This window comes from Neoarius graeffei, chromosome 15, assembly GCF_027579695.1.
Source record: "Neoarius graeffei isolate fNeoGra1 chromosome 15, fNeoGra1.pri, whole genome shotgun sequence".
Taxonomy (NCBI): domain Eukaryota; kingdom Metazoa; phylum Chordata; class Actinopteri; order Siluriformes; family Ariidae; genus Neoarius; species Neoarius graeffei.
In genome coordinates, this window is record NC_083583.1 from 56,174,306 (window position 1) to 56,197,375 (window position 23,070).

At 41.6% G+C, this 23,070-nt stretch overlaps 1 protein-coding gene across 1 annotated transcript in view; it reads right to left on the reverse strand.

Annotated features, from left to right (window-relative positions):
• Positions 1 to 23,070, reverse strand: part of wdr18 (WD repeat domain 18) — a 331,262-nt gene that overhangs the window by 32,890 nt on the left and 275,302 nt on the right. The window contains exon 8 of the mRNA XM_060941676.1: positions 4,852 to 5,018. Within this exon, the coding sequence (XP_060797659.1) occupies positions 4,852 to 5,018 (167 nt within the window). The remainder of the gene's footprint in view (positions 1 to 4,851; positions 5,019 to 23,070) is intronic.

The following is a 23,070-nucleotide window of genomic DNA, read 5'->3' on the forward strand; positions in this document are numbered from 1 at the left end:
GATGACCTGGCGACTTGTCCAGGGTGTACCCCGCCTTTCGCCCGTAGTCAGCTGGGATAGGCTCCAGCTTGCCTGCGACCCTGTAGAACAGGATAAAGCGGCTAGAGATAATGAGATGAGATGATATATGTATTTTATTGGGAAATACGCCACTCATATTTTTCATACGAACTCCATCTGGGACATGGAGATCCAAAACCATGACATATTTAAATAATATTGGCTGGTGTTGAGTGGTCTATCAGATATATTCCATTCAGCGAGCATGATACTGGACGAATCGAAGAGGAGTAGCTGAATGTAATACATCTGATAGACCACGAAAAAAGCCAGCCAATATTATTATTATTATTATTCATACACATTCCGTTGGGCTGTTCGACGCATCTTTCTCTTTCAAAATTCTTGCAAAATCTTCCCTATTTCATGAAGCAAACCTGGAGGCCATGTTTGCTTACAAACTGCCACAGTCGCTCACTAGCGCGGAAGTTTTACATCTCCGACGTGTGACGCCATGTTGTCTTGACAACTATGCAATATCGCAAACCGTATTCAATGCTCATTCTCCATTGGGTGAAGCGATGTAATACACGTAGGATACGCGATATGCTAACAATATTGCATGCTATCAAACCAAATGAACAAAACCCGCTGGAAGGGAATAGAACACGTTTGTATTCCATCAAAAAAGTGTCCTGTATGTATAATAATTAAATAATATTGGCTGGCTTTTTCGTGGTCTATCAGATATATTCCATTCAGCTAGCATGATACTGAACGAGTCGAAGATGAGCAGCTGAATGGAATATATCTGATAGACCACGAAAAAGCCAGCCAAAATTATTATTATCGTACATACACATGCGATGGAACAATTATAGATTTTACAAAAAGTTAAGAACAGGGCGGTAACTTACCAATACTGAATGCTGATTCTGATCAAATGTAATCCAATGTTCTGTACAAAGTCAAAGTTCTAACAATAAAAATGGTACAAGTCCAAAAAGCCTGAACAACAACCAACTTGGGTACAAGCTATATACAGATCGACAGTTCAAGTTCACAGTTACTTTTGCTCGTAGTTACAGTGGGGCAAAAAAGTATTTAGTCAGCCACCAATTGTGCAAGTTCTCCCACTTAAAAAGATGAGAGAGGCCTGTAATTTTCATCATAGGTACACTTCAACTATGAGAGACAGAATGGGGGGAAAGAATCCAGGAAATCACATTGTAGGATTTTTAATGAATTAATTGGTAAATTCCTCGGTAAAATAAGTATTTGGTCACCTACAAACAAGCAAGATTTCTGGCTCTCACAGACCTGTAACAACTTCTTTAAGAGGCTCCTCTGTCCTCCACTCGTTACCTGTATTAATGGCACCTGTTTGAACTCGTTATCAGTATAAAAGACACCTGTCCACAACCTCAAACAGTCACACTCCAAACTCCACTATGGCCAAGACCAAAGAGCTGTCAAAGGACACCAGAAACAAAATTGTAGACCTGCACCAGGCTGGGAAGACTGAATCTGCAATAGGTAAGCAGCTTGGTGTGAAGAAATCAACTGTGGGAGCAATTATTAGAAAATGGAAGACATACAAGACCACTGATGATCTCCCTCGATCTGGGGCTCCACGCAAGATCTCACCCCGTGGGGTCAAAATGATCACAAGAACGGTGAGCAAAAATCCCAGAACCACACGGGGGGACCTAGTGAATGACCTGCAAAGAGCTGGGACCAAAGTAACAAAGGCTACCATCAGTAACACACTACGCCGCCAGGGACTCAAATCCTGCAGTGCCAGACGTGTCCCCCTGCTTAAGCCAGTACATGTCCAGGCCTGTCTGAAGTTTGCTAGAGAGCATTTGGATGATCCAGAAGAGGATTGGGAGAATGTCATATGGTCAGATGAAACCAAAATAGAACTTTTTGGTAAAAACTCAACTTGTCGTGTTTGGAGGAGAAAGAATACTGAGTTGCATCCAAAGAACACCATACCTACTGTGAAGCATGGGGGTGGAAACATCATGCTTTGGGGCTGTTTTTCTGCAAAGGGACCAGGACGACTGATCCGTGTAAAGGAAAGAATGAATGGGGCCATGTATCGTAAGATTTTGAGTGAAAACCTCCTTCCATCAGCAAGGGCATTGAAGATGAAACGTGGCTGGGTCTTTCAGCATAACAATGATCCCAAACACACCGCCCGGGCAACGAAGGAGTGGCTTCGTAAGAAGCATTTCAAGGTCCTGGAGTGGCCTAGCCAGTCTCCAGATCTCAACCCCATAGAAAATCTTTGGAGGGAGTTGAAAGTCCGTGTTGCCCAGCGACAGCCCCAAAACATCACTGCTCTAGAGGAGATCTGCATGGAGGAATGGGCCAAAATACCAGCAACAGTGTGTGGAAACCTTGTGAAGACTTACAGAAAACGTTTGACTTCTGTCATTGCCAACAAAGGGTATATAACAAAGTATTGAGATGAACTTTTGTTATTGACCAAATACTTATTTTCCACCATAATTTGCAAATAAATTCTTTAAAAATCAGACAATGTGATTTTCTGGATTTTTTTTCTCATTTTGTCTCTCATAGTTGAAGTGTACCTATGATGAAAACTACAGGCCTCTCTCATCTTTTTAAGTGGGAGAACTTGCACAATTGGTGACTGACTAAATACTTTTTTGCCCCACTGTAATTGTTCCATTGCAGTTGTTTAAAACAAAAGGGCTTTGATGAGTGACATCCACGAGTGACGTCCTCTTGTAAAAGTCTCCGTCACTTTTCCTCACCTCCAAGTGACAATATTTCCACTACTGCTCTCTTTTCCAGTTTTTCGATGTCTGCTGGGATGTTTTTCTCTTGTAAATGTGCATGAAGAATATCCAGTGAAGTTTTGGTAGCCTTTCGGGTGTTCAGCGCGTCTGTCTCTTTCAAAATTCTCTCTAAATCTTCTGCTTTTAATGAAGCAAACCTCACGGCCATGTTCGCATACAAACTGTCAGTCACTCACTAGCGTGGAAGTTTTACATCTCTGATGTGTCTCTTTTCCAGTTTTTCGATATTCGTTGGTATGTTTTTCTCTTGTAAATATGTGTGAAGAATATATAAGAACAACCTTTCGGGTGTTCAGCGCGTCTTTAGTTTCAGTTTATTTATTTCGTGCTTAAACCGAGCACTAAATTAACTCCGTCTTCTCTCTCTCCTAGCCGACAAAGAAAGGATTGTGTGCATGCGCAACAGAAAAGTTTTGTCATTAGATCTTCGCATCAACTCCTAAGTGTGATGTGTTGTCTTGACAACGTGCAATATTATAACAATATTGCACGCTCATTCTCCATTGGGGAGAGTGGTGTAATATATGGAGGATAAGCAATATGATAACTGTATTGCATGCCATCAATAAACCCACTAGAAGGGAACAGAATACATACATGTTATTTACCAGCTGGGAGGTCCGTATGGTGAAATACCGTGACCGAGGTCTTGAAAGTACTGAGCGAGGCCCTCTGAGCCGAGGTCAGTATTCAAGGCCTAGGTCACGGTATTTCACCATACGGACCGAACTTAAGCTGGTAACTAATATATTTATTTTTTTCTTTACCAAATTCTAACAGAAAACGAGAGCGCCCGAAAGGGAAAACCGAGCCGAGCCGCCATTTTGAATCCTCATTCACGGCTGTAATGCAAATTGCTTCCTCCTTGGTATACAAGTGCACTTCCATGGCAGGAAAAAAACTACATTTTGCCGCCTATGTCGTCCCCTATTTATACAAATAGGAGTCATTCAGGATTCAGCCATGTTTTGCTCGGCGTTAGCGAGTTAGAAGTTTTTAGCTTTCTCCTGAAATGTTTTTTTTATTTCTTCTTCCTCAGGGTAGTAAAACTCGCTTTCGCTGTGAACACTGTCGTTATCGCTATCCATGCTGTAAAATTAATGCTATTCTCCTGAGAAATGCTGGCAAAAATTTATACGATTTTTGATAATCTTATAAATAAAGCTTATTAAAAAAAAGATAAATGTTGACAAAAAATGCTGCTATGTTTGTTGTTGTTGTGAACGAGCAAGTTGCCAGAGGTCCGTAACCGGGGTCCGTACCGTAGGATACGGACCCGCTCACCAGCCAATCAGAGCGCAGGATTTGGACCACGAAAAAATAAATGTTTTTATTGCATGGAAAAAGTGGCCTGTATGTATAATAATTCCTGATATTTCACTCCGATGATGTCATTCTCAGTGTTTTCCCGCTGACTAGACACGCAGTGTCAAAATGACGAACCGGTTCAGAATTAAAATTCTTTTGATTAACTTGCTTTTTTGTGTGGATGTGTCCATGTAATATAAAGAACATCACACGGTGATGCGAAGATATGAAGTTTATCTTCTCGTGTTGAAAATATGTTCACCACTCAAAGATAAACTTCATATCTTTGCGCAACTGTGTAACATCCTCTATAGCTCTCAGAACATTGCTGCATGTTCAAGTGTGGGATTTACAAGCAAATGTACAGAGAGAGAGAGAAAAAAAACAGACCTGGAAATGAAGTCGACACTCTGTTCGGTAGAATTTGGAAACGCAGACGGGGACGTCTCAGAACAAAATACGCTATGGTTAGTTGTGTTTAGAAACTTCTGCACACATCTGTATATAAACTGAAACTGCCATACCCGTTTTTCTTTGTTTGCACTGAAACAGCTTTTTGGTTTGACGTAGACCACCAGTTTGGCAATTGTGATGGAGCTTCCACATACCCCCAGTAATTACTGTAAATCAGCTTATAAAACACATTTGTTCTTTGGATTTCTCAGATGAATCACATCCAAACGACTAACGTTTTTCTAACAATACACAATACCTGGCAGTTGGCGCCCAGCCTGAGACACGTCCCTCCAGTTCCAGCTCCCTCAGCTTGCTCAGAATTGTTCAGATGGCGGCTGAAGCGAGGTAATGGGATGCCAGGCCGACTGTCAGGCAGGAACATGTTACCGGGGGCTGGAATAATAGCAGCGTTGGTCACCTGACCTGTTGGCGAAAAAACATGATGCATCTCGATGTTAGATTCCTGCAGGGCCTCAAATAAATGTAAGTGCCATCCCGTAAATTCATATTTCATGGTGTTCCTCTTTGACAAATTGGCCCAGGATAATGGATACGTTAAGGGCACTAGCTTTACAAGGGATGCTGTTTGGACTAAGCTGTACTTTTCCAGTTTAAATCACAAAAACATGGATTGCTTGGCTTAAAACGAATCAAAAGCACAGGCATAAAAATCCAAAAAACTGAGACAAAGAAATAGGTTTCCTTCTTTGTGATTTGATCTAAACCCTGTCAGTGAGTGACATTTAAACGACAATGAAGGACTGCAGAGAACAAAAGAAGAAAAAAAAATAGACTTGGAGAAAATTCCAGAAAATTAGATGAGTTGTTCAGGTGTGAATCCTTACACGCAACTTTCCGGAAGATAAATCACAAAACCGCATTAACTCAAAGTGATGCCCTTCAAATTTTATGACTGAAACACATGATCAAGTGCTTTTCAAGTACTGAACCTCTTCTTTTTTTATTTGCCCATTACTTCCAGTCAGACACACAAGTCCCACATCATCTAAACTGCCCATCTGTCCAACTAAATAAAGGCTCTTTCTCTGTTACTGCCTCTGAGAAAAAGGTCCATAAAACAGACCGCACATTGTACGCTGTTATCTCAGCGTCACGTGGGCGGAGTTCAGTGGAGATTAAGGTGTATCATTCGGAGATTCTGGAACAGTTTCTCTAAAGGATCCTGGGGATTAGTCATCATTAGGCGGCACGGTGGTGTAGTGGTTAGCACGGTCGCCTCACAGAGAGAAGGTTCTGGGTTTGAACCAAGCGGCCGGCGAGGGCCTTTCTGTGCGGAGTTTGCATGTTGTCTGCGTGGGTTTCCTCCGGGTGCGCCGGTTTCCCCCCCAGTCCAAAGACATGCAGGTTAGGTTAATATGGGACAGCCTTGGGCTGAGGTGCCCTTGAGTGAGGCACCGAACTCCCAACTGCTCCCGGGCGCTGTCAGCATGGCTGCCCACTGCTCTGGGTATGTGTGTGTGTGTGCGCATGTGTGTGTTCACTGCTTCAGATGGGTTAAATGCAGAGAGGAAATTTCACAAGTGTGTGATGAATAAAGTTGTGCTTGCTTTCTTTCTTTCTTATTTCAAAGAGAAATCTGAACATCTGAACAACCACAAGAAGCCAAAGATCCACCACATCTTCAACAAGTTCTTCAGTCAGAAACTACTAACCGTCTCTCAGCAATTCGCAGCAATATGCACTTGAAACTGACAATTTAACAAGAGCGCTCTGAGAGCACAATCTCCCCCGCTGGCGACTCTGCCGTAACTCTGGTAAAATGAGAATGAATTGAATTAAATTGCAATATGCGTATTATTGATATATAACAAAGAATCCTGCCAAGTTTCATGAAATTCCTCCAAAAATTGTGACAGGAGTTGATTTCAGAAGGTGAGTACCTTTCTCGGGACGGACGGACAGCACCACAACATAATCCACTTTTGGGCCTTTCGGCCAGCGGGGGATAAAAATTGCAAGGGAAGCTGATTTCAGAAAGCAAACACACCTTGATGAAATTGCCAAAGTACAAGTTTGTTAATAATCAAGGGCATAACTCTGGGAAAATTTGCCCAAATTAAACAAAATTTCAATCTGTGTATAACTGTCATATAACAAAGCCTTCTGCCAAGTTTGGTGAAATTCCTCCACAAATTGTGAGAGGAGTTGACTTCAGAAGAACGTCCACCCTCATGAAATTGTCAAAGTCCAAGTTATTTAATCAAGGGTCAAAACTCTGGTCAAATTTTCACAAATGAAATTAAATTAGAATATGTGTATTACCGTCATATAACAAGGTCTTTTGCCAAGGTTTGAGAAATTCGTCCAAAAATTGTGAAAGGAGTTGATGTCAGAAAGCGAGCACACCTTCATGAAATTGTGAAAGTACAAGGTTGTTAATCAACGGCCACAACTCTGGTAAAACGCAACCGAATTGAACAAAACAATATGCGTACTACCGAAATATAACAAAGCCTTTTAGCAAATTTTCTGAAATTCCTCCAAAAATTGTGAGAGGAGTTGAGTTCAGAAGGTGAGTACACTTCCCAGGATGGAGGGACGGAGGGATGGACGGACATCGCCATGATATAATCCCCCTTCGGGCCTTTCAGCAAGCGGGGGAAAAAAACCTTTTACAACAACTTAGGCTACATCCACACGACAACGGCAACGAGATTTTATTAAAAAAAATATCGCGTCCACATGGGCAACGGATCAGTAAAATACCAGGTACATATGGCAACGCAACGCTTGCTGAAAACGATGCAATACACATGCCACACCTCTACGTGCGCTGTAAGACGGTCCCATCGGAGACACCAGAACAATAGAAGAAGTAGGACGCCTGCGCATAAACCCCTTCTTCTACCCGGCGTGAAGCACTCACAGGAACAAGCACACAACAACAAGAAGATGGCTGCGACTACGCGAGGAAATCGTGCCTTCTGTGTGTACAAATTAGTTTTATTAGTGTGCATAGTTTTATATAACTTAATTTTCTTATTGTGTGTGAACATTTTGAAAAGCGTTTTTATATAATTTATATAACTTTTTATATTGTGTGTGAACATTTTGAAAAGCAGTCTTATCCAATAAAAAAAAGAAATTCAAGAAATGGTTCAGTTACTTGTTTATTTAAAAGAAAAGCTGTATACAAAAGTGAATGCAATGCAGTGGTTCATACAAAACAGCGAGAGTGCTGCTTGTTCTAGTCATGTGGTTGTGACGTCATCGTAAACAAATCCGTTCTACTCATCCAGACGACTTCGCAACAGCACCGTTGCCAGATTTTTCCACTCTGGAACCCGTTCTCGTTTTGGGGCACCCAAAACGCCGGTGCCGTGTGGACGCCAGGCCGAAACGATAAACAATTTTATCAGATTCACCTGAATCCGTTGCTGTGTGGACAGCCTCTTAATTTTTGTGTGTGAGAGATTCACTTACGTTCCATACAAATTTTCAAAACTGGAACAATGTACCTTTCGCCAGAGCCTTGCCTGTTGTATTGCCTAATCTGCTTTACAAATAGTGTTACTTTAAAAAAAAAAAAAAGGAAAAAAAAAGAAAAAAAATTAAAAAACATAATATTTCACGCTCTTAAATTATTCCATACCAAAATATTACACCAAAACAAAAAAAAAAAAGAATTTTATTACAATACAACACAAAGAAAAGGTCAAAGTTTGCCAAATATAACAGAATTCAGATGTATTCCAGTTTACTCTAAATTAAAAAAAAAATTAAAAAATAAAATAAAATACATATTAAGAATATCTCATCTCATCTCATTATCTCTAGCCGCTTTATCCTGTCCTACAGGGTCGCAGGCAAGCTGGAGCCTATCCCAGCTGACTACGGGCGAAAGGCGGGGTACACCCTGGACAAGTCGCCAGGTCATCACAGGGCTGACACATAGACACAGACAACCATTCACACTCACATTCACACCTACGCTCAATTTAGAGTCACCAGTTAACCTAACCTGCATGTCTTTGGACTGTGGGGGAAACCGGAGCACCCGGAGGAAACCCACGCGGACACGGGGAGAACATGCAAACTCCACACAGAAAGGCCCTCGCCGGCCACGGGGCTCGAACCCAGACCTTCTTGCTGTGAGGCGACAGCGCTAACCACGACACCACCGTGCCGCCCCCATATTAAGAATATTTACAACAAATTTGTTTTTGTTGTTTTAACATTCGGGAATCACTTCCTGTGGTGTTTCACTCCCTGCTTTATACACCGATACTGATTTTCATCTGTGGTCCAGGTCCCGGAATATAGGTCGCCGAGAGCTCCAGCTCTTTCAGCTGCATCTTTCACAACTCGAAGAGATCCAACGATGTTTTTGGCTGCTTTGAAGTGTTCGTTTTCTTCCCATAATGCAGGATCTGTCTGAAAAGTGGGCTCCATGTTCACTTTCTGGAAGAACTTTTTTCTTGCTGCTGTGACACAATGGTAAAGGAGTTTTGCTGTTCCGTCAAATGACGCCTCAAGTCGTTCAGCTTTCTCAGGGTTTCCCCAGTCCGTTTCATTCGACTATTTACACTCGCATGTTTTGTATTTTTACCGTTACTGATCTGTGACGCAGCTTATCTGTGATACCTATTATACCAATTATTTGTAATTACCCGTGATGCTGATCTGTCATTACATTTTCATGTTTGATGAAATTATTAGCATGAGTTTGTTTTAGGGCCCGTTTACACGAGGACGCTGTCGGGTAAAAACGACTAAATATTTTATCGGAAGTGCCTTTCGTCTACACGGGGACGGCGTTTCCGAGGCTGAAAAACGGAAAAAATTGAAAATGCCTTCCAGAGTGGATAAGTTAAAAACAGCCCCCGTTGCATATCCGTCTAAACTACCCAATACGCGAAACTCTGCTCGGATCTGCTCACGTCGGGTACGCGTTTACGTCATACATATGTCATATACTGTACATGCCAGCCCGGGAAGTAAGAAAGTAAGTAAAAAAGTAAGAGCATGTCTGATTACATCAATCCAACGGACCGTCAAGCTGCTCTGGCAGCTTTAATAAACGTCCAGGAGTCCTTCGAACATCTATACCGAATCTGCACATATACCGTTAATGAACAGAGGCGGGTATAGTATGCTCTTACTTTTTTACTTACTTTCTTACTTACCATAGCCAGAGTAGTCAAAGTTTTCGCGGCGCAGATGTGCAGATCAGACAAGACAGAAGACACTGCGCATGCGTGCAGACATAGCGGAGGTCTTTCACAGCACCACCTAGCCGCCTGGCATGCACATCCAATTGAATTCCACACATTTATGCATCACCGTATAGACGCAGATTTCCTCCTTGAAATCGGTCGTGTAGACGCGGAAAAAAGTGAGAACGAAAACGGACTTTTGCGTTTTTGTTTCAGACCGTCCCCGTGTAAAGTGGGCCTTAGTTTTATACATTTAAATATCATGCTCCTAGCCACAGGGTATAATTTGTTCCCCTGGATGGCTCTCTATAGGCAAACAGGGCTATTTATTGGATTATTGGGCATCCTCTACAGCAGACCTGGGCATTTTACGGCCCGCATCCGGCCCTTTGGTTCATTCTGACCGGCCCGCGTAAGGTTAATGAGAAATTACAAAATAAACGTATTTTCTAATTTTACCCCATGCATGGACTGAATGTGCATTGCTTTTATTTTGAAGTTGTGTTCAACAAAAACGCAATGCGCGCGACATGAACATGACATGAAATCCCACGAAACCTAATCCCACGATAACTACTTCTGTAATTTGTCCAGACCAACCACAAACTTGTACGTCATCCTTCAAACGGTCCAGCCAATCACATCATGTGACGTCACCAGCAGGCGCCGGAGCCGATCTCCGGCGAAAAGCACCAAATGAGGTGATTAAACTACAAATGTGGGCATCATTATTATAATCTGATGTATCTTGCTTGATATTTGGAGTAGAAAGACAATATTGTGATGTCTTTATTGTGTTTGAATGTGACTGAAAAAAATGGTACAAACGTTGACATTTTGTTAACCATTGTTTTGGGAAATTTGATTGAATAAATGACATTTTTTGTAAGGCAACCTCGTTTTTTCCATACTCTTACCAGTCTTAGCAGCTTGTAAAAACAATGTTATTTACTGCTTTATATAAAGAAATACAATTAATATTATGCAGAATTTAGTTCAGCCTTTTGGTCCGGCCCTCCACAAAATTCTGTTTCTCATGTGGCCCCATGGAAAAAATAATTGCCCACCCCTGCTCTACAGGGTGTATTTCATATCTCCTATTTTAACAAGTGTATATATTGCTTTTTTATACTGTTGGTTTGCAGACTATGCTATTAGTATTTTACCTAATTTAAACAAACAACTCACCATAACACATATTAACCTGTTTGAGACACCTCTCAATATGATGATCTCAATTCAAAAGTCAACTTTTTACATATATAATCTGAAACAGCCATATATAAGTTTGAGTGGTGAATGTATATTTCACAAGTGAGTGAAGCAAACGAGCCACCATGTAATGTTCTTTATATTATACTAGCAGGTTACCCGGCGTTGCCCGGGTTTTGCAAAATTCTGGGTTGCCCCCAGACTTCCATGCCAAATTTGGTGAAGATCTGTCGAGATATGGTGATGTTAACCCAAGACAAACAAAAATCCAAACATCCACCATCCAGGGGCCCACCGGGGACCCCCTGGAGCCCAAATATGTAATTTCTGAGTTCTGCCAAATTGTGGCCATCTCCTGTACCTACGTGCCAAGTTTAGTGAAGATCTGTCAAGAGTTTGTGTTGATAAACGTAACATAAAAGGCATTGAGAGAGGGGGTGGGTGGATGTTGTGCCCCCCCGGGACCTCCTTGGGGTCGGTACATGAATTTTGTTTATATCTGCAAAATTCCGGGTCATCCCTGGAGCTACTTGCCATATTTGGTGAAAATCCATCGAGAAATGGCGACGTTAGCTCAAGAAAAACAAACAAACTTTGCCAGTTATTATACAAGATGGACACACCCACTCTCACACACCCCAAAAAAAAAAAAGTTAGGAGTTTTAATTGTGAACCGGTTCGCCATTTTGACAACATGCATCTAGTCAGCGGGAAAACACTGGGAGTGACTTCATCAGCATGAAATATTGGGAATTATTCTGTCCACATTCACTGGATATGAGCAATCGTGTGCTCTGATTGGCTACTCTACTACTAGGATATCAGCTCATATACCATGAATTGAGAAAAACAAAATGGCGGAGCGTGTTGCTGAACCAACCGAGGACGAAATAAAAATTCTACTCAAAAACAAAACCCCAAAATATGGAATAAAAATATTTGATGGTAAGAACGTTTTTTTTTTTTTTAAATATAACTATTATTGTCGCATTTTTCACAAATTGCTCGTCATTTCGCCGGTTTGTTTACATTCTAAGCGGAAATTATTTTGTCAGATGTTTTTATTTATTAAGTTTTTATTTATGGAAAAAATAAAAATAAAAATGCTCCGTTTCTCAAAATCCAGTCAATGTGGATAGAATAAAACAGTTATTCCACTCAACCTCGTCGTACACGGCTTATAGCCAACTCAGCAACACACGCATCGTTGGCGATCAGCTCATGTATGACTCGATTTCGTGGAATAATCGATAAATGTGTCACTCAGATCTGTACTGTATTTTGTATGAAAAATGTGAGTTTTTCAAGACGAGTAGATAAACTTCATATCTTCAAGCCAACATGTGATTCTCTTCTTATGATATCGACACATTCACAAACAAAAAGTCCCCAAATTTATCAAAACAATTCATCGATTTCCTCACCAGTGACACGGTTTTGGTTCTCGATGTCCCGGATGGAGCTCGGATGAAAAATAGGAGTGGTGTATTTCACAGTGAAACACTTGTGTCCATATAATGTGTGTGGGTGTGTGTGTTTATATTTTAAGATTTTTATGGCGGGCGGCACGGTGGTGTAGTGGTTAGCGCTGTCGCCTCACAGCAAGAAGGTCCGGGTTCGAGTCCCGTGGCCGGCGAGGGCCTTTCTGTGCGGAGTTTGCATGTTCTCCCCGTGTCCGTGTGGGTTTCCTCCGGGTGCTCCGGTTTCCCCCACAGTCCAAAGACATGCAGGTTAGGTTAACTGGTGACTCTAAATTGACCGTAGGTGTGAATGTGAGTGTGAATGGTTGTCTGTGTCTATGTGTCAGCCCTGTGATGACCTGGCGACTTGTCCAGGGTGTACCCCGCCTTTCGCCCGTAGTCAGCTGGGATAGGCTCCAGCTTGCCTGCGACCCTGTAGGACAGGATAAAGCGGCTACAGATAATGAGATGAGATTTTTATGGCAACATCGTCAAATTAGTTCGGGGTAAGTGTATCCCCAAGCTCTGATTGTAGAAGCATGTGCTTTACTTAATACTGCCAAACATCACTGTATACTGGCTTTGTTTCTGTAATGGCTGAGCCATTCTTGTAGCAATGGGGCAGCTTGTGTAAACCAAGTGAGTATAGACCCCTTCGCAGTAAACGTCATTCATACGTAAGCAGAAATTGCGCGCGCAGCCTGGACCCAAAAAAGACTCAGCGATGCCTAGTTGTTGTGTTGTCGGGTGTCAGAATCGTAGCAGTGATGGGGTTAAAATGTTCAGAATTCCAGCAGGATCTCACCCATTCCAAAAAAATCGCCGACGTCTATGGCTACAAGCCATCAAACGTGTAGACTGGGATGAAAGCACTATCAAAAATGCGCGGGTTTGCAGCGCCCACTTCATCACAGGTAAGATCAGGCTATTTATTAAATCTTTCTTTTTTATTCTTTCTAGTCTTCGTTTATTGATGTAGCAAAATACTTTGGTAACGTTTGTCTGATTAGCTGGGTCATAGTTACACAATGTAATGAATATTGTTAGCATGTTAACTTAGCTTTGCATGCAATTTTGTTTGTAGGAGAGGTCTCGCTTGACTCAAGCAGTCCAGATTTTGTGCCGTCATTATTTGTGTATGCCGAAAATCACAATTTTAAAGCAAGGATGGAAAGGTAAAATTGTGTGCCCTCACTCTAAATGCCAACTTACGTTGACTGCTCTAACCTAGCTCCCGCCCCGTTCAGTTTCATTTCTGCTCTCTGCCTCTCGCTTTTTACGCAGCTCTGATTTCTCTTAGCTGCACTCTTTACACTATCATTCCTTTCATGCCATTACCTCCTGCAAATTGCTGTTTAGTGTTGGCATTTGCTGTTGTAGCTAAAGCCACATTGCCATCACATCACTGGCATAATTTGATTAAAACAAAATGAATAAGAATGTCCCATTGTTAATCAAGTTGTACATGCCCGCACATAACAATCATATGCGTCTAAAGACTTGTAGGCACGAAGTTTTTCGTGGGTGTACACTGAAGTCTTGTCAATAAGGTACGAGTATATATCTGGCCATTGTATACCAGGGAAATTACTAACATCGTCCGTCCACTCTTTAATTAAATACGGATCCGGTAGGCGATGTCCACTTGTTAGAGTTAACTTATTTACGTAGCATTCTCGATCTTTTAACGACAATTGTTTGGCATAATCTGACAGCTCATAATGCCGGTCTATGGGCAGCGCCATTGTTTCTGGGTCCAGGCTGCGCGCGCATCCTGGCAACGGTCGGTTTGTTTACAAACATGCGAAGGGGTCTATTATAGTCTTTTTCGAGGCACTTAATCTTGTGAGAGTCAGCGTTTTATCATATAGTCTAAAAGCCAAGGAAGAGTCTTCGTTAAAATGAAATAAGGGGATATGTTTTGGGATTGGCAACCCTATGACCTGTCGGAAAAACGACGACACCTGAGACCAAAGGACACCCCTGGACACTTCCAATCGTAAAACCGTAAAACAAACCGACAGTAGAACTCACGGCTATGTTTAATAACGAGGAAGATTATTTCCACACTCTAAATGGAAACGAGAACTCACAGGATTGGGACTAAACATGCATCATGGGCCGCTGTACACGCCTCTGGAGGCCGTGTTATGGCAATAAAATGAAGTCAGCTGATGACCTATCCATGTGTACTGAATGACCAGGTTATCACATCGATGGATTGTTTTCTTCCCCAAAGCCACGGGCATAAAATTGCAGCTCAGACTGTTCAGAGAGCATGAGGAAATGAGGAAGAATCATTTTCACACATGAATTGGCCACCACAGTCCTGACCTTAACCCCACTGAAAGTCTTTGGGATGCTGGAGAACAATTTACAGAGTGGTTCGACTCTCCCATCGTCAGTACATGATCCTGGTGAAAAACTAACGCAACTCTGGATGGAAATATGCGTGATGTAGCATACAGTGGTGCTTGAAAGTTTGTGAACCCTTTAGAATTTTCTATATTTCTGCATAAATATGACCCAAAACATCATCAGATTTTCACACAAGTCCTAAAAGTAGATAAAGAGAACCCAGTTAAACAAATGAGACAAAAATATTAGACTTGGTCATTTATTTATTGAGGAAAATGATCCAATATTACATATCTGTGAGTGGCAAAAGGATGTGAACCTCTAGGATTAGCAGTTAATTTGAAGGTGAAATTAGAGTCAGGTGTTTTCAATCAATGGGATGACAATCAGGTGTGAGTGGGCACCCTGTTTTATTTAAAGAACAGGGATCTATCAAAGTCTGATCTTCACAACACGTTTGTGGAAGTGTATCATGGCACAAACAAAGGAGATTTCTGAGGACCTCAGAAAAAGTGTTGTTGATGCTCATCAGGCTGGAAAAGGTTACAAAACCATCTCTAAAGAGTTTGGACTCCACCAATCCACAGTCAGACAGATTGTGTACAAATGGAGGAAATTCAAGACCATTGTTACCCTCCCCAGGAGTGGTCGACCAACAAAGATCACTCCAAGAGCAAGGCGTGTAATAGTCGGCAAGGTCACAAAGGACCTCAGGGTAACTTCTAAGCAACTGAAGGCCTCTCTCACATTGGCTAATGTTAATGTTCATGAGTCCACCATCAGAACACTACTGAACAACAATGGTGTGCATGGCAGGGTTGCAAGGAGAAAGCCACTGCTCTCTGAAAAGAACATTGCTGCTCGTCTGCAGTTTGCTAAAGATCATGTGGACAAGCCAGAAGGCTATTGGAAAAATGTTTTGTGGAGAGATGAGACCAAAATAGAACTTTTTTGGTTTAAATGAGAAGCGTTATGTTTGGAGAAAGGAAAACACTGCATTCCAGCATAAGAACCTTATCCCATCTGTGAAACATGGTGGTGGTGGTATCATGGTTTGGGCCTGTTTTGCTGCATCTGGGCCAGGACGGCTTGCCATCATTGATGAAACAATGAATTCTGAATTATACCAGCGAATTCTAAAGGAAAATGTCAGGACATCTGTCCATGAACTGAACCTCAAGAGAAGGTGGGTCATGCAGCAAGACAACGACCCTAACCACACAAGTCGTTCTACCAAAGAATGGTTAAAGAAGAATAAAGTTAATGTTTTGGAATGGCCAAGTCAAAGTCCTGACCTTAATCCAATCGAAATGCTGTGGAAGGACCTGAAGCGAGCAGTTCATGTGAGGAAACCCACCAACATCCCAGAGTTGAAGCTGTTCTGTATGGAGGAATGGGCTAAAATTCCTCCAAGCCGGTGTGCAGGACTGATCAACAGTTACCGGAAACGTTTAGTTGCAGTTATTGCTGCACAAGGGGGTCACACCAGATACTGAAAGCAAAGGTTCACATACTTTTGCCACTCACAGATATGTAATATTGGATCATTTTCCTCAATAAATAAATGACCAACTATAATATTTTTGTCTCATTTGTTTAACTGGGTTCTCTTTATCTACTTTTAGGACTTGTGTGAAAATCTGATGATGTTTTAGGTCCTATTTATGCAGAAATATAGAAAATTCTAAAGGGTTCACAAACTTTCAAGCACCACTGTAAGGTTGTTGAAATAATGCCTCAGCAAATGTGCATTGTAATCAAAGCTAACGGCGCTCGAATGAAATATTAGCATGTGTGATTGATTTTTTTTTTGGGCCAAGCAGTGTATATGCAGACGTGTTCCTACAGATTTCCCTGTACGTTTTGAACATTCTGGACGACTAGCTTGTTTCATTTCAAATCTCCTGCATGGTGACATACATGATTTATGAATAAATGTATAATGTAGAAGCTGATGTGCAGGATTTTTTTTGATGTTATAAAGATGTTGGTTCAAAGGATGTCCACATCAAGGCCCAAATCATGTGCTTTAGTCATGATTACAGGATTCCTTTATCCCAAGTGTTTTGTTTCATACTGAAATAGGTTTAGGGGCGGCACGGTGGCGTAGTGGTTAGTGCTGTCGCCTCACAGCAAGAAGGTCCGGGTTCGAGCCCCGTGGCCGGCGAGGGCCTTTCTGTGTGGAGTTTGCATGTTCTCCCCGTGTCCGCGTGGGTTTCCTCCGGGTGCTCCGGTTTCCCCCACAGTCCAAAGACATGCAGGTTAGGTTAACTGGTGACTCTAAATTGACCGTAGGTGTGAATGTGAGTGTGAATGGTTGTCTGTGTCTATGTGCAGCCCTGTGATGACCTGGCGACTTGTCCAGGGTGTACCCCGCCTTTTGCCTGTAGTCAGCTGGGATAGGCTCCAGCTTGCCTGCGACCCTGTAGAACAGGATAAAGCGGCTACAGATAATGAGATGAGATGAAATAGGTTTATTATATATTAGAGAGACGAGTCGTGCAGAAGGTGCTGAGGGATCGGCCTATGCATTCAAAGGATGAGGTGGTGACCTCCAAAGGCATATAGAAATTACATAATATTTTTTAAAAACAGCTTACATAATTAAGCGCCTTTTGTGTCTTAAAGTTGCTGTGTCACAACAGCGTCGATGTTTGCCATGTCCATGTACGCACCTGCCTGATTCACAGACAGCTGGGGGAGGAAAGGGTTTTGCGCTCCCTTTTTTTTTTTAACACTTATTGTACACGATCATTGAGCATTGCTTGTTTTTATTGTCCGTTTATTTTGTTCCATCTTGGTTTTTTGTCTTGTCAGTCTTGGAATTTTCTTTCTCTTGTCCTGTTTTTTTTTGTTTTAATATATCCTGCATATCTTTTTGTATATTTTTGTCTTGTCTTTCTTCCTGTAGTCTCCAAGTAAATAATAATAATAAAAAAAAAAAACAATGGCTGACCAAATAATGATATAATTGATAACGTGATCAATTTACTGACGGCGGCATGGTGGTGTAGTGGTTAGCGCTGTCACCTCACAGCAAGAAGGTCCTGGGTTCGAGCCCCGTGGCCGGCGAGGGCCTTTCTGTGTGGAGTTTGCATGTTCTCCCCGTGTCCGCGTGGGTTTCCTCCGGGTGCTCCGGTTTCCCCCACAGTCCAAAGACATGCAGGTTAGGTTAACTGGTGACTCTAAATTGACCGTAGGTGTGAATGTGAGTGTGAATGGTTGTCTGTGTCTATGTGTCAGCCCTGTGATGACCTGGCGACTTGTCCAGGGTGTACCCCGCCTTTCGCCCGTAGTCAGCTGGGATAGGCTCCAGCTTGCCTGCGACCCTGTAGAACAGGATAAAGCGGCTAGAGATAATGAGACGAGATGAGAGAATTTACTGACCGTCACTTATTTTGATCACTTGCACTACTATCACTTTATATGATCATTACTTAAAAATAAACATGTATATTTTCTCAACTCACTGTCTGGCTGTCTGTGTCCTTGTAATTTGGGTGTTTGGGCTGTGACAAACCCTTTTCCCTCAGGGATCAATAAAGCAATAAAGAACTCTTTCTCTCTCTATCTAAATGATATCACAGAGTTTTCTGATATCACAGTTATCACAAAATCTTTTCACATAACTTTTTTTTTTTTTTAATGACTGTTACCATCTCCGATTGAAAGCAGCTGATTGGATATATTAGATTTTACAGAATGTATTTGTCCTTTTCAATATTCTACAGGTTCTTTTTCTCGACATTAAATAAGTGTAAAGTTTTTTCATTACATAACAAACTAGTTTCATTTTGAATAGCTAGTGCACTGTGTTCGAGTGGAGCCTCGTGGAGAGAAAAGTCTGGTTCTTGAGACTCAGATCAAAAAACTAAAACAAACCGCATGGGAAGCTGGTACAGCAACTCTTGCACCATCCATGGGTTTGAAGAAGTCAAAGAATAACATGCAAAACAAACAACAAATCATAGCAAATCACATGTCGGCGCCCAAGCTAATTAAAAAAAATTAAAAATAAAACGAGAGAGAGAGAGAAAACAAGCACAAACAGTACTGCGCAACACATTTCAATATGGAGATCTAATTCTGGGAGCCATGCATCTTTTGAAATAGATTAAAAAAAAAAAAGCCACAAGCCTCCAGATATGCCTCCGTTTCTGTTGTCTCTCATGTGCGTGTTTTTTTTTTTTTTTTTAACCCGGATCCAGCCTGAACATAAGTGCAGCCTCTGACAGGCTTTTCAACTAACCAGGACTACCAACTGCTCAGAGTGTTTTCTTATGGACCAATTACCATTTCCATATCAGCTCTGGGTCAGTGACTAGAGGAGAGCATTTAACTGGAGCACATCATCCAGACTGCTGAAAAGCTAATTAGAAAAGTGCATGTGCCCTTCTTTATGGCCCTTCATAGCACCATTAACAACAGTACAACAAACGTGTTACAAAAACCACATGATTCCCCCGAGATGGTCATTTCCAATGAAAACTAGCTGTAAAATCTTCACGAAGCAGTATTACATGAGAACTGTTATTATACTACAATGCTGATGTAAAGCAAGCTTGGGTTTGAGAAAGGACAAATACATGAACACTGACTATACATTTTAATACCAGCCTCGTCTAACTGGTAGAGCAGGCGGCGGCGCGGTTATTTATAATGATCATCTAGGTGTAACACAAAAACCTGGTTATAAATTTAATACATTTGAACAACTTCATACTAATAATGTATGTAGCCTCAAAAAATAGGTCTACCCAGTTAACTCCGTTACTTATTATTTACAGGCCCCCGGGGCCATATTCTGAGGCCCTGTCCACACGGCAACGGATTCAGGTGAATCTGATAAAATTGTTTATCGTTTCGGCCTGGCGTCCACACGGCACCGGCGTTTTGGGTGCCCCAAAACGAAATCTTTTGAGAACGGGTTCCAGCGTGGAAAAATCTGGCAACGGCGCCGTTGCGAAGTCATCTGGATGAGTAGAACGGATTTGTTTACGATGACGTCACAACCACACGACAATCCCGCCAGCAAAAATAGGGAAAAAAAAGAAGTGATCTCACCTCTTCAGAAGTTGGTTTACAACCCTGATTCCAAAAAAGTTGGGACAAAGTACAAATTGTAAATAAAAACAGAATGCAATAATTTACAAATCTCAAAAACTGATACTGTATTCACAATAGAACATAGACAACATATCAAATGTCGAAAGTGAGACATTTTGAAATTTCATGCCAAATATTGGCTCATTTGAAATTTCATGACGGCAACACATCTCAAAAAAGTTGGGACGGGGCAATAAGAGGCTGGAAAAGTTAAAGGTACAAAAAAGGAACAGCTGGAGGACCAAATTGCAACTCATTAGGTCAATTGGCAATAGGTCATTAACATGACTGGGTATAAAAAGAGCATCTTGGAGTGGCAGCGGCTCTCAGAAGTAAAGATGGGATGAGGATCACCAATCCCCCTAATTCTGCACCGACAAATAGTGGAGCAATATCAGAAAGGAGTTCGACAGTGTAAAATTGCAAAGAGTTTGAACATATCATCATTTACAGTGCATAATATCATCAAAAGATTCAGAGAATCTGGAAGAGAATCTGGAAGAATCTCTGTGCGTAAGGGTCAAGGCCGGAAAACCATACTGGGTGCCCGTGATCTTCGGGCCCTTAGACGGCACTGCATCACATACAGGCATGCTTCTGTACTGGAAATCACAAAATGGGCTCAGGAATATTTCCAGAGAACATTATCTGTGAACACAATTCACCGTGCCATCCGCCGTTGCCAGCTAAAACTCTATAGTTCAAAGAAGAAGCCGTATCTAAACATGATTCAGAAGCGCAGACGTCTTCTCTGGGCCAAGGCTCATTTAAAATGGACTGTGGCAAAGTGGAAAACTGTTCTGTGGTCAGACGAATCAAAATTTGAAGTTCTTTATGGAAATCAGGGACGCCGTGTCATTCGGACTAAAGAGGAGAAGGACGACCCAAGTTGTTATCAGCGCTCAGTTCAGAAGCCTGCATCTCTGATGGTATGGGGTTGCATTAGTGCGTGTGGCATCGGCAGCTTACACATCTGGAAAGACACCATCAATGCTGAAAGGTATATCCAGGTTCTAGAGCAACATATGCTCCCATCCAGACGACGTCTCTTTCAGGGAAGACCTTGCATTTTCCAACATGACAATGCCAAACCACATACTGCATCAATTACAGCATCATGGCTGTGTAGAAGAAGGGTCCGGGTACTGAACTGGCCAGCCTGCAGTCCAGATCTTTCACCCATAGAAAACATTTGGCGCATCATAAAACGGAAGATACGACAAAAAAGACCTAAGACAGTTGAGCAACTAGAATCCTACATTAGACAAGAATGGGTTAACATTCCTATCCCTAAACTTGAGCAACTTGTCTCCTCAGTCCCCAGACGTTTACAGACTGTTGTAAAGAGAAAAGGGGATGTCTCACAGTGGTAAACATGGCCTTGTCTCAACTTTTTTGAGATGTGTTGTTGTCATGAAATTTAAAATCACCTAATTTTTCTCTTTAAATGATACATTTTCTCAGTTTAAACATTACGTAGAAGAACAAAGTAATCCATTAACGTGTAGCATTCAATTTATTCCAGACCATTAAAGAATTCTGGAGGATCTCAGAATGTTGGCGTACCGGCTTCCATCTACCCCCATTCATTCCTCTCTCTCTCCATCTACCCCCGTTCATTCCTCTTTCCGCGTCTCCATTCAAAAAACGAGCACGTGATTTAAAGGGACTATATCCATAGGACAGGGAGTGAGAAGGTGTATGCGTGTGACAGTGACAGGGAAGAACCTAGGCTCATGCTCGCCCTGAATTTCTCTTAAAGTGAAGGCAGAAGAACGTTCAGCGACTGGCCAGGCTTTCTATGTATTAATTTACATAGACGTTTTAATATGAAATATAAATAAGTGTCTTAGACAATAGATACTATTTTACGCTACTGATTAATAATCAAAACTTTATGTGGCTGATGCTACAGAAGAAGGGGTTTATGCGCATGCGTCTACTTCTTCTATTGTTCTGGTGTCTCCGATGGGACCGTCTTACAGCGCACGTAGAGGTGTGGCATGTGTATTGCATCATTTTCAGCAAGCGTTGCCATATGTACCTGATATTTTGCTGATCCGTTGCCCAGGTGGACGCGATATTTAAAAAAAAAAAATCTCGTTGCCGTTGTCGTGTGGATGTAGCCTGAGTTTCTGTCTGAATTTGCAGATTTTCATCTCAGATCTGGTTATTTCCTTCGACAAAGCTTTAGTTGTCGGAGATTTTAATATTCACTTCGATAACCCAGAAGACCCTTTGAAAACAGCGTTTGTGTTCATTTTAGATTCAGTAGGGATTAATCAGAATGTCACAGGACCGACCCATAATGGTGGTCACACCCTCGATCTAATACTAACACTCGGGTTAAACATAGACAAATAGTCACACTTCCACAGTCTGAAGTTCTCAGATCATTATCTCATCTCATTCAAAATATGTCTGAGTAATAATGTATGCACCTCACTACGCTACTGTATTAAACGTACATTCACATCAACTACTGCACAGAGCTTTATAAATGATCTCCCAGAGTTATCAACTTTGACTGGGTCACTGTCAGCTCCCGCAGAACTTGATCAGGCAACTGAATGGTTAGAGTCAACATTCCGCCATACCTTAGATAAACGTAGCTCTTCTTAAAAGGAAAATGATCAGAGACAAAAAAATCAGCACCCTGGTATAATGATGACACTCGCACATTAAAACAGACCACTTGAAAATTGGAACGTAAATGGCGTCACACAAAATTGGTAGTGTTCAAATTAGCGTGGAAGGAGAGCTTCCTGAAGTATAGAAAAGCTCTTAGTGCTGCTAGATCAACATATCTCTCCTCCCTAACAGAAGATAACAAAAATAATCCTAGATTCCTATTTAATACTGTAGCAAAATTAACCAGGAATAAGTCCACTATAAACACATGCACACCTGTAGTACAGTTAGGTCCATATATATTTGGACACTGACACAAATTTTTTTTTTTACCTGTTTACTGAAACATATTCAAGTTATTAGTTATATAATGGACATGGACATAAAGTCCAGACTTTCAGCTTTCATTTGAGGGTATCCACATTAAAATTGGATGAAGGGTTTAGGAGTTTCAGCTCCTTAACATGCGCCACCCTGTTTTTAAAGGGACCAAAAGTAATTGGACAATTGACTCAAAGGCTATTTCATGGG